General features: G+C 40.2%; 1 protein-coding gene across 1 annotated transcript; it reads left to right on the top strand.

The window, feature by feature from the left end:
• Nucleotides 1-10,470: 10,470 nt before the first annotated feature.
• Nucleotides 10,471-18,441, top strand: rpl8 (ribosomal protein L8). Its single transcript, XM_043700851.1, has 5 exons — nucleotides 10,471-10,639; nucleotides 11,073-11,214; nucleotides 15,074-15,292; nucleotides 15,742-15,857; nucleotides 18,262-18,441. Exons 1-5 carry the CDS (start codon nucleotides 10,502-10,504, stop codon nucleotides 18,418-18,420), a joined length of 774 nt encoding a protein of 257 aa, XP_043556786.1. The 5' UTR covers nucleotides 10,471-10,501; the 3' UTR covers nucleotides 18,421-18,441.

An 18,441-nucleotide genomic window follows, 5' to 3' on the forward strand; every position in this document is an offset into this window, starting at 1 on the left:
GATACAAATGAGAGGCAAAAGTAGAGATTGGGCCACTCCAAATTGATGCAGGAAGGCCATAGCTGAAAAACTTAATAAGTACTTTGTGTCAGTCATCACAGTGGAAGACATGAGTAATATCCCAACAATTAAGGAGAGTAGGGGGCAGAATTGAATATGGTAGCCATTACAAAAGAGAAAGTGCTAGAAAAGCAAAAAGGTCTAAAAATTGATAAATCTCCTGGCCCAGATGGGTTACATCCTAGAGTTCTGAGAGAGGTAGCTGAGGAAATAGCAGAGGCGCTGATTGTGATCTTGCAAAAATTACTGGAGTCAGGGAAAGTCCCAGATGATTGGAAAATCGCTGTTGTAACCCCCTTCTTCAAGAAAGGATCAAGACAAAAGATGGAAAATTATAGGCCAATTAGCCTATCCTCGGTTGTAGGTAAAATTCTAGAATCCATCGTTAAGGATGAAGTTTCTAAATTCTTAGAAGTGCAGAGTCAGATTAGAACAAGTCAACATGGATTAAGTTGGGGGAGGTCATGCCTGACAAACCTATTAGAATCTTTGAAGAGGTAACAAGTAGGTTAGACCAGGGAAACTCAATGCATGTCATCTATCTAGACTTCCATAAGGCCTTTGATAAGGTGCCTCACGGGAGGCTGCTGAGTAAGGTAAGGGCCTATAGCATTCGAAGTGAGCTACTGGCATGGATTGGGGATTGGCTGTCTGACAGAAGGCAGAGAGTTGGGATTAAATGTTCTTTTTCGGAATGGCAGCTGGTGACAAGTGGGGTCCTGCAGGGTTCAGTGTTGGGGCCATAGCTGTTCACTTTATATTATTAATGATCTGGATGAAGGGACAGGGACATTCTGGAAAGGTTCGCCGATGCTATGAAGTTAGGCAGACATGCAGGTAGTACTGAGGAGGTGAGGAGGCTGCAGAAAGATTTAGACAGTTTAGGAGAGTGGTCCAGGAAACGGCTGATGAAATTCAACATGAGCAAGTGCGAGGTCCTGCACTTTGGAGAAAAGAATACAGGCATGAACTATTTTCTAAACGGTGAAAAAATTCATAAAACCAAAGTACAAAGGCATCTGGGATTGCTAATCCAGGATTCTCTAAAGGTTGATTTGCAGGTTGAGTCCATGATTAAGAAAGCAAATGTAATGTTGTCATTTATGTCAAGAGGGTTGGAATATAAAAGCAGCGATGTGCTTCTGAGACTTTATAAAGCTCTAGTTAGGCCCCATTTAGAATACTGTGTCCAGTTTTGGGCCCCACACCTCAGGAAGGACACACTGGCACTGGAGCATGTCCAGCAGAGATTCACACGGATGATCCCTGGAATGTCTTCCACTGTGAAGACTGACACAAAGTACTTATTAAGTTTTTCAGCTATTTCCTTATCTCCCAGCATTAGTCTTCCTGCATCAGTTTGGAGTGGCCCAATTTCTACTTTTGCCTCTCATTTGTATCTTATGTATTGAAAACTAACATGATGATTGGCTGAGGATCTTGGGATTGTATTCATTAGAGTTTAGAAGGTTGAGGGGAGATAGTGCATGGCTTAGAAAGGGTGGACGCTGGGAAGTTGTTTCCATTCATGGGGAGAATAGGATACGTGGGCAAAGCCATAAAATTAGAGGGTGGGGGATCAATTTAGAACGGAAATGAGGAGACATTTCTTCAGCCAGAGAGTGGTGCGCCTGTGGAATTCATTGCCACAGAACACATTGGAGGCCAGAACATTGGGTGTCTTCAAGGCAGAGATTGATAAATTCTTAATCTCGCAAGGAATTAAGGGTTACGGGGAGAGTGCGAGTAAGTGGAATTGAAACACCATCAGCCATGATTAAATGGTGGAGTGGACTCAATGGACCAAATGCCCTTGCTTCCACTTCTATGTCTTATGGTCTTATGGATAAATAGGTACCTTGCAGGTCACAATTGAGATGCACCCAATACAAACATTCAGGTATATATATTCTTCATTAATGCTGTTTACTAAAGTTTTAGCATTCATGTCACTGTGGCAGAAAAGTCATGCCTTTCCCCACCAGAAGAATTTGAGTGGCTCCTGTAACTCTATGTGTGACTATAGACTATGATTATACTTGCTTCATTTGAGGAATAATGAGATATGTTCCTTTGATCAGAGTTCTTTAGAATTCTTTTCTTTCAAGTTTTCCCTGCACTCTCAGCAGTGTTTATACTGGAATCACAGTTCCAGTCTGATATATTTTCAGTGAGGACTAATTTCTCTATATTGCCTCAACCCTTCACTCAGTCCTCATGACCGACTGATTAGCTACCCATGGATCTGTGTATTCACAAAGTTCCATTTTTTATTGCCTCAGTAGATCGATCACAGTCTTTTATAGTATATAGAAGAGGTACATAGGAGTGGTAACTGTTTTTTGTTAAGCCTCAGAAGTTTGTGCCCCTGTCCATCACAGATAAAAAGGACTGAGTGTATAAGTCTGTTCAGGATGCTTCTAGATATTCCTAAATTTCTGCCTATAAGACTGGGAACAACACACATATGCCAAAAATAGCCTTTTTTACGACCACAGACGTAGAAAGCAAGGCATAAACCTCATGAGCACTTCTGCCAATGTGTTTTGCGTTGGAATATTCGTATCTTTTGGCCATCTCATCTGCCTAGCTATCTTTTCAAAGAAACTGAAAATACCTCATTGTCACTTTCATCAATTTTTGGGAGAGCTTGTACAAATTTCAACAAGTCTTAATTGGATCCTGCATTAGATTTAGATCCTTCTTTGTTGTAATGTTTCCTGGAGCCAAAAACCTTTTTTGTCAGTTTCAGCTTTTTAAGATGACTTTCATTTTCTTCCCTTTTACTCTTCTCTGACATGTTTTCTCTCTTTCATTTTCCTTTCTGTGTAATGTTTCTTTCTCTGCTCTCTGGAGTTCAAGATCTTTTTAAATTTCTATTTCCTTTTCAATTTCAAGCTTTTCATCTGCACTTGAATTTTAGCTAATTCAGTTAACTCACAATCTATTTTAAGTTTCATTCTTCCAATTTCAAATCTTGGTGCTATTACTTGAATTATGTCTGCCTTCTTAACTCTGCTTCCAATTCAGTTAGAGTCGAAAAGTGTGGTGCTGGAAAAACACAGCAGGTCAGGCAGCACCAAGCAGCAGGAGAGTAGATGTTTTGGGAATAAGGAATATGATGAAGGGCTTTTGCCCGAAACATCAGCTGTCCTGCTCCTTGACTGCTGCCTGACCTGCTGTGCTTTTCTGGCACCACACGTTTTGACTCTGAGTCTCCAGCATCTGCAGTCCTCATTTTCTTCCAATCTAGTTAGCCTAATTTTGGTTATTCTTTATGAATCATTTAGGAATAGATTTTCCATTTCAATAAAGTCTCAGCACCTGCCAAAGACATTTTGATATAATACTATTCAAGAAACTTATTAACATTGTTTTCATCCTATTTCGATTATTATTACATCACTTCCAGTTAAATATCCAGACAACACCCTCACAAGACCAAGGTTGGAGGAGTACACAACTGTTACAACGTAATTTTAAAAATTAGTGTTTCATGGTACCAAGATGGCCAACTAAATACCTTATCTATGCATCAGATTTTAAATAAAAAGAATCAACCAATTTTCTCACTAAGTGTTGGATTATTATCAAAACAAAATTCATTGAATGAAAATGTGTATTTAGGAATATAAAACTATAAATTATCCCAAAACATGCTTATACTCTTCAGAAAAACAAAAACTGTGGAAAAACAGATTTCTCTGCAGAAATTAAGTCTCTGAAAAATAACTTTATCCCTTTGTCCTCAAGAATAACCCATTGTTCAAAGTGTAGAATATTTCAAATCTGTGGCTTTTTCCCTTTTTGACATGTTCCCCCAATCACTCTTTCAGAAGAATTAAGAGGTTTTACCCTGAATAAAAAAAAGAACCACGGATGCTCGAAATCAGAAATTGTTGGAAAATCTCAACATGTCTGGCAGCATCTGTGCAGAGAAATCAGGCTTAACCGTTTGGGTCCAGTGACCATTCCTCAGAACTGATGGTAGCTAGGAAAAAGTTGCTTTTTTATGCAGAAGGTAGGGTGAGGGAAAGGGGTAAGCAGTAAACGATAGCTGGAGATAAAGCCCAAAGAGAGAGAGAGAGAACAGTTGGACAGACAAAGGAGTGGATAATAGTCAGCCTAGGAGAATGAATAGATGCCGATGGGGAGTATTAGTGGCTAACAATAGGTGGTATATATTAGCAGACTATGCGATAACAAAGCCTGATGTGTGGAGAAATGGGAAAGATGAGCTGGGCAGTTTGTCTTTGCAAAGCACTCTCTATTCAGTCACTGTTCAAACTCTTCTAGTGGGTGTCTACAGCAAAGCAACCAGTTATCACCAGTCATGTGGTTTCTAGAAAGCCTTGTTTAAAAAAAAGTCAAAAATCACACAACACCAGGTTATAGTCCAACAGAATTATTTGGAAGCATTAGCTTTCGAGGCACTGCCTCTTCATCAGGTGATTGTGGAACAGGACTAAAAGACCCAGCACCTTGAAAGTTAGTGCTGCCAAATAAACCTGTTGCACTATAACCTGGTGTTCTGTGATTTTTAACTTTGTCCACCCCTGTCCACAGGCACCTCCAAATCATTGTTAAAAAAAGTTCTCCAATGTCCACAGTGACCTTTCAGCAACCTATTGTAAAGAAGGCATCTAGGTATTCACACAAAACTTCCAAAATTTCGACAAAAGTCCTCCATGAAGCGCCTTTGTTACAACAGATATAAATTGTCAAGTAAATAATATGCCATAATATCTGCAGTTCTAAAATGCAACAAAGAAACAAGAACAAGCATAGCAATGGGAATGGTTGTCAGAAGAGACAATTTCTAATTGATAGGCTGAATAAATAACTTGGGAAACATCAGGAAACATTCCCGATGAAGGGCTTATGTCTGAAACATTGATTCTCCTGTTCCTTGGATGCTACCTGACCTGCTGTGCTTTTCCAGTGCCACACTTTTCGACTGGGAAATATCTTGCAAGGAACTTGATTTGGCATGTTGCTTTGTATGGACACAAGACTTTGAACTTAAGACAAGTGGAGTCTAACTTGCTAAATAGCTTTGGAATGTGGTTTAACGGAGAATAGAAAGGACCAGTGAACAAAGAAATTTGCTGATTGTAACTAGGAAAAGTAGAGACTTGACAGGACATATCCTAACAGGAAACCATCGAGTAAGATGTGTTATATAGAGAACATCTCAAGGATAAAGAGGAAGAGAGAGAAAGAGAAAATCAATACTAGCTGATTTCAAATTGGAAAACACTTGCACAGGACAGACAAATCTTTTACAGCCACTAGAGGGCAGGAACCTGGGCTTAATTTTGCATTTGAAACACAGCACCTCACACAATGGCACACCCTTAGTACCGTGGTCAACTGTGCTCTAGAGTCACCCTTAAGTGGGTATGGGATCTCAGGCAAATCACACTGAGTGAGAGCCTTCATTCCCAGAAACTATAAAAGTCACATGGTGCCACTCTCACCTATTTAAATGTCACCTCCATTCTGGCTTCCGATTCTTCTCAAGCACCTATGGCTATTGTCCCGTTTTGTCCAATCCTAGTGATGTTTCCGACATTGGCTAATACACAGACTGAAACCTCTGCAGAGAGATTTGAACGAATCACATCTTTCTTGAAGATACTGCTGAGCTAAACCTGTCCGCAGGATCACCTTGTTCAAAGCTTTAAAAAAGGGGGAAAACATATCCACATTATCCAACTGGGCAGCCTGCTGCCTCAGTTGTAAGTGCTGCTGCCTCACTGCATCAGAGACTTGGGTTTGATTCCACTGTCAGGCGATGGTCTGCGTGGAGTTTGCACATTCTCCCTGTGTCTGCATGGGTTTCCTCTAGGTGCTCCGGTTTCTTCCCACAGTGCAAAGGTGTGAAGATTACATGGATTGGCTATGCTAAATTATCTATAATGTCCAGGGCCTGGATTAGCCATGGTAATATGGAAGGTTACAAGGATAGGGAGTGGGGCTGGGGCTGAATATGATGCTCTTAGGAGAGTCGGTGTGGACTCGATGGGTCAAATGATCTCTTTCCACACAGTAAGGATTCTATAATTACCCTCATTCTGATGGCTACCTTTGTTTGTGGGAACATTAAGCTGTGCATTGAACCAAATACCATGTGTCATAATGTGTTAAGATTCTAACGTTGCAGAGAAATGAATTTAGCCACTCCAAGTCATTGAAATATAGAAGATAGGAGCAGGAATTGAGCATTCGGTTCTTTAAGCCTACTCTGTCATTCAAGGTTATCAGGACTGACGTTCTATTTCAATGCCATATTTCTGCTTTTCCCCCATACGCTCAATATCTTTAAAATCTAAGAATATATCTATCTCTTTCTTGAATACATTCAGTGCTTTGGCTTTCACAGTCTTATATGGCAGAGAATTACACAGATTCACTATCCTTCCATAGGATCACTACCCAAATAGTTGGACCATACTGTATCTCCTGACCCTCATGGAAATGTTTGACAGAATGTTTGATGACTAGTTCATCAGGCAGTGATCAGCACCTAACATCCTCGAGCTCTTGCAAGAAAAAGAGATAGTTGATCCCATCAGATGGTTCCCTGAGCAGACTGTCAAAATAATTTGGCAGAATGCATTACCACAAGAACTTTCAAATAATTACCAGCACATAGCTTGGCTGTTGATGATGAACAGGGTACATCCTGTCAGATCACTGATGGACATTTGGATTCTCTGTGTCTTTGCAGACTGCCCTTGAAATGTGCATTTGTGAAGAGATTGCTGTGCATCTCCTTTTGGAATATGCCTCTGTAGAGAAGGTCTGGAGAGAGATGCAGTGACTTTTGTCAAGGTTCAGTCCAGCAGCTCCATGATACAGCACTCTGCACTATATCGGCTGTTCCTAGTGACGCACTTTGAGACAAACATCAACAATGCCTGGAGGACCATCAGCTCAGAAAAGATGCGCTTTGGTTTGCCCAAAAATTTGCTGGTGATCTAGTTCAAAGAATTGTTCCCAACTGAGTTTTGTGGACTGGCACATTCTAGTGTTCAGGAGGCCTATATACTGAGGAATGCACTAAAGCTTGAGGCAGCCACCGCAAAGGCATAGTGGGGAAAACCCCTATGGTGTACCAAGGGGCTGTAGAATCCCTTGGAAACATGGAAAAGGTCCTCCAAAGTTGAGGGCTAGACACTTTGCTAACGTCATAGTTATATCAAGGGTATTGTGAAGGCAAAAATTCATTTAAGAAGGAAAATTAATTTAATTTTATAATATTTCTATCTATGGAATTAAATGTTTAAGGGCTGATGTAATAAACACTTCTCAAAAATTGCAACAGCTTAAATGGGTAAATTCAAGGCAGTGTTAATGACAAAGTGATTAGAGTCCTGGTTTAATTTATGATTTGGAGATGCCAGTGTTGGACTGGGGTGTGGAGAAAATGAGGACTGCAAATGCTGGAGACCAGTTGAAAAATGTGGTGCTGGAAAAACACAGCAGGCCAGGCAGCATTCGTAAGCCCTTCTTCCTGAAGAAGGGCTTACGCCCGAAACGTCAATTCTCCTGCTCCTCAGATGCTGCCTGGCCTGCTGTGTTTTACCAGCACCACATTTTTCAACTCTTGGACTGGGGTGTACAAAGTTAAAAATCACACAACATCAGGTTATAGTCCAACAGGTTGTGTCAACCACCTGATGAAGGAGCAGCGCTCCAAAAGCTAGTGCCTTCAATTAAACCTGTTGGACTACAACCCGGTGTTGTGTGACTTTTAACGTTTTAATTTAGATTTGTTACATAAGGCATTAAATATCGCAGGTAATGTAATTGAATTGAGGCAAACAAGGGTGCAGCATATTCAATGAAGAAAGGTTGCATTTCACGTAATGTCTACTTTAAAATCTTTGTAATGTACTTTTAGATTATTTATGAATAAAACATATCTTTTACAAAATGAAGCTGACACATCCAAACTGCACTCATATAAAATAAAATCTTTAATTTCAAATTTTGAATATAAAATATTCATTGTGCTTGTCCTTGATTCTGGGAAGAAACTGTTGATTCTTTTTGGATGGTGCGGTTGTTTACCAGTAAATGTAGGCCACCTATAAACTGGGAACTCTCGGAAACCAAAAAGCTAAATGACAGCCCGAAGGCCACAGGGCCACCGGGAACTGGAGGAAATAAACTACAATACCCATCATGCAACATCGGGCCGCGCACTCAATTGACCGTTTAATTTTTAAAAGTTTTAATTTTGACAAATATCGTTATAGGTTTGCCTTCACAAGAATCGCGTTTTACTTTTGGTGCATTATTTGTGGAGAAATGTAATGTTACTGAAGGGTGGGTGTCCTCGGGTCCGGAAGAAGTAGTCGCGCGGTGGAGGGTGACTTCCTTTCGAGCGGACAGTGCTCAAGGTAAGGAGCTGGTGGTGACTGTTGAATGGTGACAATCCGTCTGTAATCTCCTGTTTAAACGGCCATCCGGCTAATTTTGTTCATTAGAGTTAATCAGCATCATGTCGGTGTTTCTGCTGAGAATGTATTTTATCACATTTCCGGATATGTGGGCAGTTTAAAACGCATTTTCGATGGAGGGCCCTGTTCCCTGTAACATGGAGCCCCCGGGTATGAAGACGCTGCAATTGTGGATGAATAACAGCGGATAAGGTTTTAATCTTCTCCTGCCCTCCTGATTGGGTTTTTGTTTTGTGCTAGCACGGATTTAAGGTTATGTTGTCCCCAGTGGGAAAGCTGAGATAATAAGTTGGAATTCGGCGTTTTTTATATAAAGAAGATGGGCAAGGAAATCATAAGGTACAGAGTTAGGCCATTATTGTATGTCTCACTGACTTTGAAATCTTTGCAGTCTACAATCACGGATTGCTACTCTGCACTCTTTTTCTTAATACTTAGTTCGTATTTCATTTTCCTGGCTTTTTTAGAAATGCCGCGAGTACCTAAAATCAAATGTAATGAAGGATACTGCAGAGAAGTCAGACGATATCCTGTTGCAGCAATGAGTGTGCCATGACCTGAGATTTAAATGTCCAGCAACATGGCGTAGAAAATAGGAGTAGGCCGTTCAGTATGCTCCACCGTTCAACATGATCACGGCCGATCTCATTTGATCGCTTTAGTGCTAAAAGCTATATTTACATCAGTCTCAAAAGTCTTCAGTGTTTAGGCTTCAACACTTCACTGTGACAGATAATTCAACAGATTCACCGTTCTCTGCTTGAAGAATTTTTTTTCTGTCTCATCCATGGTCTAATCTGTGGATTGTGACCCCTGGTTCTAGACTCCCTGGTCATCGGAAAGATCCTGCATTCACCTTCTAGAATTTTAAAAAGTTTCTGAGATCTCTCCTCATTCTTCTGAACTGTAGTGAATATAGTCAGAACTGATCCAGTCTCTCCCCATATGTTAATCCTGGCATCCCACAAATCAGTCTGATAAACCTCCTTTGCACTCCCTCAATAGCCAGAACATTCTTCCTCAGATAAGGAGCCAAACAGTGCACATCATTCCAGGTATGGTCTTAGCAAGACATCTTTGCTTCTGTAGTAGAATCCTCTTGCTATGTAAACAAAAATATTTGTCGTCTTTGCCTGCTGCACTTGCATACTTTCTTTCAGCGCCTGGTGCCCAAGAACTCCCAGATCTCGTTGCACAACCATCTTTCCCAGTCTTATTGTCATTCAGATGAAAATTGTTTTTGCTACCAAAGTGGATGACCTCCCATTGATACACGTTATACTGCACCTGGTATATATTTACCCACTTACTTGACTTGGCCAAATAGCCAAATGTTTTGACAGTTGTTGTGAAAGGATGGGTGTATGAGGTAAATTTGAGGTTAGGGTGCCAGGTGAGTGATTGCTACAGGTACATCAAAGAATGAGTTGAGGAGGGTTTAGTGATTGTCAGGTTTTCTTTGTGGGGGGGGGCGTAGTAATCAGTTTAGATTGGAGAATGGGTGATTGTAAAGGGTCTGTGGTAAATTGGGGGTTCAGCTTAACATTGGATTTAAGTTAGGCTTTTATTCATCTAACATTTTCTGGGGTGACCAAAAATGGAACAGTCTGAGTTTTCTGCTTTTGACAGATTCTTCTGGAGGGTCCCACACATGGGCACATGAACCATTGGAATCTTTAACCTCCTGGGAAATTTCCATGGAGATTCTGATTCCACGTAGTTCTGGCGTGCAACCTCAATCTGTGATATTCCATCAGAATATCTGGGCCATTCTTAGACTTGTAATTTTACATTTAACTGAGTAAAATGTACTCATTTTACTCAGTGAGTGGAAATTTTTTAAAGTTATAATTAAATGGGTGGAAAATTTCAATATTTCTGAAGTTTATCTATTATCTGTTGTTTTAACTTCTGGAATAGTTTTAGGGGGAATCATTTAGATTGGATTTTTTGTATTTACAGGGTGCACAATGGGTCGTGTAATTAGAGGCCAGAGAAAGGGTGCAGGCTCTGTCTTCAAAGCTCACGTGAAACACAGGAAAGGTCCTGCAAAGTTGAGAGCTGTGGATTTTGCTGAACGTCATGGTTATATCAAGGGTATTGTCAAGGCAAGTATTCATTTAAGAATGGAATTTTTCTTCAATCAATGGAATTAAAGAAATCATAGAATTATACAGCATGGAAACAGACCCTTCAGTCCGATTCATCTATGCTGACCAGATATCCTAAACGGATTTAGTCCCATTTCCCAGCATTTGGCCCCTATCCCTCTTAAACCCTTTCTATTCATGTAACTCGTCCCAATGCCTTTCAAATGTTGTAATTGTACCCATCTCTCTCTTCCCCACCCCATGTCCTCTGGCAGCTTGTTCCATACATGGACCAAGCTCTGTGTGAAAAAATTGCCTCGAGCTTCTTTTTAAATCCTTGCCTTCTCATCAGGATAAAACAATAAACGTCTTCAAAATCACAGCTGCTTAAATAGGTAAATTTACGGCAGAAATAATTATAAACTAATTAGATTCCTGACTTATTTTGCAGGATATAATTCATGACCCTGGCCGTGGTGCTCCTTTAGCAAAGGTGGTGTTCCGAGATCCTTACAGGTTCAAAAGGAGGACTGAGCTGTTCATTGCAGCAGAGGGTATTCACACCGGTCAGTTTATCTACTGTGGTAAGAAAGGTAAGGTGTGAAATTATATTATGAGATATATATTAGTGTGTGTGTGTGTGTTGTCTACTTCTGAAAGTTAATGAATTTCAGGGTTTTTTTCCAGGATGGCAGCTGGTGCCTAGTGGAGTTCCACAGGGCAGAAGTGGGTACTGCAGATGCTGGAGATTAGAGTCAAGATTAGAGAGGTGCTGGAAAAGCACAGCAGGTCAGGCAGCATCTGAGCAGCAGGAAAGTCGATGTTTCGGGCAAAAGCCCTTCATCAGGAAAGGGCTGATGAAGGGCTTTTGCCCAAAGTGCCGATTTTCCTACTCCTCAGATGCTGCCTGACCTGCTATGCTTTTCCAGCACCTCTCTAATCTTGACTCTGAGCCCCAGAGGGGTCAGTGTTGGGATCACAACTGTTCATGTTGTTCATTAGTGATCTGGACAAAGGATAGGTGGTAGGTTAGGTGGTGTTAAGAAAGCAGGGAGGTTGCAGAACAACTTGGGCATTTAAGATGAGTGGGCAAAGAATTGCAGATCGAATATAATGTGGAAATGTGAGGTTATAAATTTTAGGAGGAAAAATAGAAGCATATACTATTTTCTAAGCGGGGAAAGGCTTCAGAAATCAGAGGCAGCCCTAGTTCAGAATTCTCTGCAGGTTCAGCTGGCGGTAGGGAAGGCAAATGCAATGTTGACATTCATTTCAAGAGGACTAGAAAATGAGCAAAGGTGTACTGCTCAGGCAGTATAATGTGTTGGTTGGACAACATTTGACATATTGTGAGCAGTTTTGGACCTCCTCTCGGGAAAGATATGCTGGCATTGGAGGGAGTCCAGTGTAGGTTTAAAAGAGTGATCCTGGGGTAAAGGGCTTGTCATATGAGGAGCAGTTGAGAACCCCTAGGTCTGTACTTGATGTAGTTGGGGGGGGGGGTTGGAGTCTTAGTCCGCTCTACGCTTCCACTAGCAGGGAAGACTCGGACCTTGGGACACAGCCTCGGTGAAAGGCTGACCTTTATACAACTGAGATGAGAAGAAATTTCTTCAACCAGAAAACGATGTCGCATTACGACAGAGGGCTTTGGAGGCATAGTAATTGAATGTATTTAAGACAGTTTCTTAATACAAGAGGGATCAATGGTTGTGGGGAGAAGACAGGAAAATCGGTTTGAGAAACAAATCAGCAATGATTGAACGGCAGAGGTGACTTGATTGACTCAGTGGCCTGATTTTGCTCCTGTATCTTAGTCTTATGAAGTTATTTGGTAAATAATTTAATCAAACAGACCAGGAAAGTTCTAGGTTAACTCTGGTCTTATCCAATTACTTCTCAGAAAAGGTAACTATTGAAATAAAGTTAGAAAGATCCAAGTTTCAAAACTTTGACATCAACTTTTATAAAATGTGAATGGAGATTTTGGGGTGATAGAGAGATGTAGTAGCAGCAGCACAAATTCCAGATCAGGAAGGCAGAGCGGATTGAGATAGCTGTGGAAAATAAGGTTAAGGCTAATCCAAAAACATTGAACAAGTACATTTAAGAGCAAGCAATCAATTAAAGAGAGATTAGGACCTATTAAAGATCAGAGGTCATTTTTGTGTTGGACCTCAGGAGATAGGTGAGATTAAATGAATATTGACAATTTTTACTGTGAAGAAAGAAGTGGAGGCTGGAGACCTTGGGGAAATATTCATTGTTTTGAAAACAGCTCACATTACAGAAGAGCAAGTGTTGGGGGTATTAGAAAATATGAAGGTGGGTAAATCTCTGGGACCTGATCTAGTGTATTCCAAGTTGTTGTGGAAGTTAGGTGAGAAATTGTGGGGCCCCTTACAGAAACATCTGTACCATCTGTAATTACAGATGAGGTGCTAGATTGCTGGAAATTGGCTCATGTTGTGCCTTTATTTAAGAAGGAATGTAAAGAGAAGCCTGCAAACTAGACCTGTGAGTCTGATGTCAGTGGTGGGCTAGTTGTAGAGGGTGATTCTGAAAGATAGGAGTTATATGCATGGGGGAGGGGGGGAAACAAGGAATGATTAGGGATAGTCAGCATGGTTTTGAGAGAGAGAGAAATCATGTCTCTTGAACTTGATGGTTACTTCTCTTAAAAAAAAACAAAGAAGATTGAGGGCAGAGCAGTAAGGTTTCACATGGTGGACTAATCAGTAAAGGTCGATCACACTGGTTTCAGGGTGAGCTTGCCAGCTGGATACAAAATTGCCTTAATGACAGGAGATAAAGAATGATAGGAGAGGGTTGTTCTTCGGACTGGAGGTCTGTGACCAGTGGTGTTCTATGGATTGGTGCTGGGTCCAATTTTGTTTGTCATTTTACATAAATGATTTGATGAAAACATAGGAGACATGTTTAGTAAGTTTGTGGATGACCTCAAAATTGTGGTGTAGTGTAGAGTGAAGAAGGTTATCTAAGATTATAAAGAGGTTTGTTGGGCTGAAGAGTGGCAGATAGTTTAAGTTGGATAAATGCGAGGTATTGAATTTTGGTAAAACAAGTGAGGGCAGGACTTGTACCGTTAAAAGTAGTGTTGTAGAACAGAGACTTAAGGGTTCAGATACGTAATTCTTTCAAGTTTACATCATATATAAATAAGGTGGTTGGGGAGGTATTTGGCAGGCTTGCTTTCATTGCTCACTCCTTTTGAGTACAGGAGTTGAGACGTTATGTTGAGTTTTTACAGGATGTTGGTGAGGCCTCTTCTGGAGTAGTGTGTCTGGTTCTGGTTACCGTGTTACAGGAAGAATATTATTAAGCTGGAGAGTGTTCAGAAGAGATGTTGCCAGGACTGCGTGTTCTCATCTGTAAGGATAGGCTGGGACTCCTTTCACTAGAGCGTAGGAGGTTGAGAGGGGTATAGATAACGTGAATGGCAAGTGTCCTTTCCCTAGGGTGGCAGATTTTAAAATTAGGGGGCATATTTTTAAGGTGAGTGGATAAAAACTTAAAAAGGTATGAGGGGCAAATTTCTTTTGACACAGATGGTTCATGTGTGGAATGAACTTTCAGGGGAAGTGATGGATGTGGGTCTAGATACAACATTTAAAAGATATTTAGAGAAGCACATGAATAAGAAATGTTTGGGATATGGGCCAAGCACCAGGCAGGTGGGATTAATATAGTTTGGGGTGATGATCAGCATGGACTTTTTGGACCGAAGGGTCTGTTTCTCTACTGTATGACTCTAAATCAGTTTTTCAAGCATGACGCTTGAATTTTCTGTCGTCCCTATCTTGAGTATAATTGCAACTGAAATAATGCATCTGTCAAGATACATTATTCTTCAATCTTTTAATACTTTGAAGTGATGCTGTACTCCTTTTAGTGCTGCCTTGATTACCTCACGTTGCATGCAGTTTTGGCCGTGCTTTTAAAAGGGTTGGAATGAGTTTTTTGGACATTTGGAAAGTGAATGGGATTCGTACAAATAAACACTTGGATGTTCTCCAAATGCTCTGTCTTTGAGGCCATCGAGTATACATTTCAGTTGCCATAAAATCTGCAGTGCCTGTCTTAGTGTTGCTGAACAAATGCTCTCCAGTCTCACTTAGATCTGGCTGCCAATTTTTTTTCTTTATCTGCACTTGCACCCCTCTTCACCCAGTCTCATCCACTTCACATTTGTGGCTTTTTACATTCATGTTTAACCTGGCATCAGCAAGAAGCAGGGTGTGTGGGGACACCATTAAAGGTTAAAACAGTTAATCAATGAGGCTACCTTTTGTTTTTCCCTGATGGTCCCATATATAACTGGTTCCTAAATAATGTCTGAGTAATGTAACTAAGCAGAGTACTTGGGCAAAACATTTGACATTCACACCAAATTTGTCGACTCAAACTTTTTAAACTTTTCCTTGCTTGCAGCTCAATTGAACATTGGAAATGTCCTCCCTGTGGGTACTATGCCAGAAGGCACCATAGTGTGTTGCCTGGAAGAGAAGCCAGGTGACCGTGGCAAACTTGCCCGCGCCTCTGGTAATTACGCCACAGTCATTTCTCACAATCCTGAGACTAAGAAAAGTCGTGTCAAGTTGCCATCTGGTTCTAAGAAAGTTGTTTCCTCAGCGAACAGAGCTATTGTTGGTAAGATTTACTTGACAATTTTTACAAAGTCCTTCGAACAATTCAGTTGACTGTTAAGCCTAAAAATATTCAACTCATTCGCAATCATTGCTTTCAGCGTGAACTACATCCAAAACTAGGAAGAGGGCCACACTTGCTTTATAGTATTTATTGTGTCTAAATATTTACACAAATAAAAACTAGTTCTTTGTTTAAAATTGTTTAAACATTGCTTTATCATCTTTTAATAAAGGTTGTGCATGTTATAGTTCATTATGTTGTCTAATTTAATTGGTTGTATTTGAGAAAAAATGTTTCAGTATGATATTTAGTTATGCACCAGTTCGTACAATAACTGCATTTGGCAACATCTTTGAAGTGATTGGATTTCTAACTCAAGAATATTGAATAACATGCTAATTATAGTATAAAGTATAGTTATGCTAGTTAAGTATTTACATTGATTGCAGGTGTCGTTGCTGGTGGTGGTCGTATTGATAAGCCCATATTGAAGGCGGGTCGGGCTTACCACAAATACAAGGCAAAGAGAAACTGCTGGCCACGTGTTCGTGGTGTGGCTATGAATGTAAGTGATACTTCATCTCCTGCTGTTTTTGCCTCACTCTTTGTAAACTGCAGATCACAACTTTTCTGCGGGCACCTATGTGAACCTACATTGTTCCCTTGGATACTGTTATCTTTCAACCTAAAAAAGCACCCTCAACCTCAACACACTTGCAAATCCCTGCTCCAACTGTCTGCAGCCAATCTTTCCCTCTGGTTTTTGAATATGTTGTTAGCTCACATCCATTTTTCCTGGCACTCAGGATTTGAATACTTCTGTTCTGATGAAGACTCACTAGACTCGGAATGTTAACTCTGCTTTATTCTCACCGATGCTACCAGACCTGCTGAGTTTGTCCAGCAATTATTTGTTTGACTTCCAGCCTTGGCAGTTCTTTGTTTTATTTGAATGTCTCTCAGGTTTCTTATCCTCTCAAATATGGTCTCAACCCGAGTTTCAAATCACATTTGCTGTGACTCAAAGTTCCTTGTCCATTTGATTTTTCTAGTCTGTGGTCAACAACAGCAGCTTCATTTATCAGTTCACTCCCTTGTTCAAAATTATAATGTCCTCACTTTTGTTCTATCTAGCAAAACTTCAGATGTTCTCTTCCCATAGTGTAGCTTCTGAAGTTTACAACAAGCAGTTCATGGTTGCCTGATTATTGCTTATTTACTCTCTGTTCCATTGTAAGAAAATTACAGACATTGTCAGGTTCCACAAGAATGTCTATTCTTCCAGTTTTGCATTAAAATGACTGTTGGCAACTTTGTCCTGCCAAGAGGTCTACCATCTATGGACTGTCATACCCCCAAACAGTTTGCTCTACTGATAGCAGCTATGTCTTTCGTCATGAGCTTGGTGGTCCCTTCAAACTTCTATTTCTTTATCCTTTTCAGCAAATTCAGGATTATTCCTAAACCTACCACTTGAACCAAGATTTTAGCTGCACCCTCTTTTTAACCTTTTTGACTTGGTGTCAAATTTGGTTTGATTGTGTATTATCATTTTTCTATGTGTATGCAAACTTTTGTTAGTAACATGCTAATCTAAATTAGATTTGGATTATAATTAAGAAGTGTCCCTTCCATTCACACACTAACTTGCTTCTCCAGATTGGACATGACCTGACTTGTATTTCCATTTGCCCTGGTGCAATTTAATTTTAAAAATACATGTACGGAGGCTTGAAGTAGTTTACCATTTAAGATCCAACTTGGCTGGACCATTCAAATCATTGGTGTAATTTGCTCTAATTAGCCAAAATTGCTTACTATTCCTGGATTATGATAGTTTGCAGCATTATATTTGTATTCTTTGTCTTAAACCCATTTCCCTTTATTCATAATAAGTGCAAAGAATTCATGTTACTAAGATTACCTGCCTCACTACCTTGTCAAGTTAAATTTCCTCTCCAGTTCCACCACAACCCAAAGTAATTTCTATGGTTTTTAAAGTAGGTAAACTTTTTGCATGTACACTATTTAGCATCTTCCAAATTTCTTTTGATTCAGCAAGTATTTGAAAAAAAAAAGCAACTCTTGCTCTGATTTAATAATCATGAGAAAGGGAAATCAGAATCTGCTGATGACATCTCTACAAATGTAGTTTCTATAACTGAGAATTTCTCATTGGGAAATGATATTTATGTAGACTTCCAGAAGGCATTTAGTGAAGTATCTCATATGAGGCTTTAGCTGAAGTTTATGGGATCAAGGGTTAATTATTGACCTGGATAAATAAGTGAGTGGCAGGAACCAGAGTAGGAAGAATGGACAGACATTCTATTTGGCAAAATGTGATCAGTGAAGTCCTGCAAGGGTTACTATTGGATCCTCAACCTTTCATTATTTATGATTAACAAAGCTGATGGTACCCTTCCTAGTTTGTTGATGACACAAAGATCAGCAATTTGGAAAATAAAAATTAAATTAGAAACAATATTGATAAATTGTGAATTTGTGGTACTTCAGACCTCAGAGGCTAAATGAAAGGTTGCTGACTGGAGACTAAAAGAAAAGAACAGGGAGTTTTAGTGAAAATAGGCCCAGAGAGACTGGAGATGAGGAAGTACAGAAAATTAGGATGTATAAGTGACTTGTTCCAGAGGATGCTACGTCTGCTGTCTCCTTAGAAAGAGAGAGACCACTGGTGGTACTTGAATCAAAGGGTCACTATACCTCCAGTGAGGGGAAGGTTTCAGCAGGAGAGTCCTTCCTGTTAATGCAGCTGGTGTGAACAGCTGCATCTATTCTATCTTGTCTGTAGGATCAGGAGTACTGGACAGATGAAGTACAAGCCCCAACTGGACTGAGTGATTGATTTATTTCCATACTCTTTTTTAAATAAAGAGCTTTGCCAACTGTAGAAATGTACAGGAATTGGGGGTATAGAATTTGTGAAAACCATTTTTTTTCTTCCATAGCCTGTAGAACATCCTTTTGGTGGTGGTAACCATCAGCACATCGGGAAGCCATCAACTATCAGAAGGGATGCTCCGGCTGGACGTAAAGTTGGTCTCATTGCTGCTCGTCGTACCGGTAGACTGCGTGGTACCAAGACTGTCCAGGAAAAGGAGAACTAGTTTCTTTGTGTATTTGCATAA

The sequence above is a fragment of the Chiloscyllium plagiosum genome, chromosome 12 (genome assembly GCF_004010195.1).
Source record: "Chiloscyllium plagiosum isolate BGI_BamShark_2017 chromosome 12, ASM401019v2, whole genome shotgun sequence".
Classification (NCBI taxonomy): Eukaryota; Metazoa; Chordata; class Chondrichthyes; order Orectolobiformes; family Hemiscylliidae; genus Chiloscyllium; species Chiloscyllium plagiosum.

Coding starts and splice junctions, on each gene's coding strand:
- rpl8 (XM_043700851.1), top strand. CDS start 10,502: ATGGGTCGTGTAATTAGAGGCCAGAGAAAGGGTGCAGGCTCTGTCTTC. Junction 10,640..11,072: donor ATATCAAGGGTATTGTCAAG/GCAAGTATTCAT, acceptor CTTATTTTGCAG/GATATAATTCATGACCCTGG. Junction 15,858..18,261: donor TTCGTGGTGTGGCTATGAAT/GTAAGTGATACT, acceptor TTTCTTCCATAG/CCTGTAGAACATCCTTTTGG.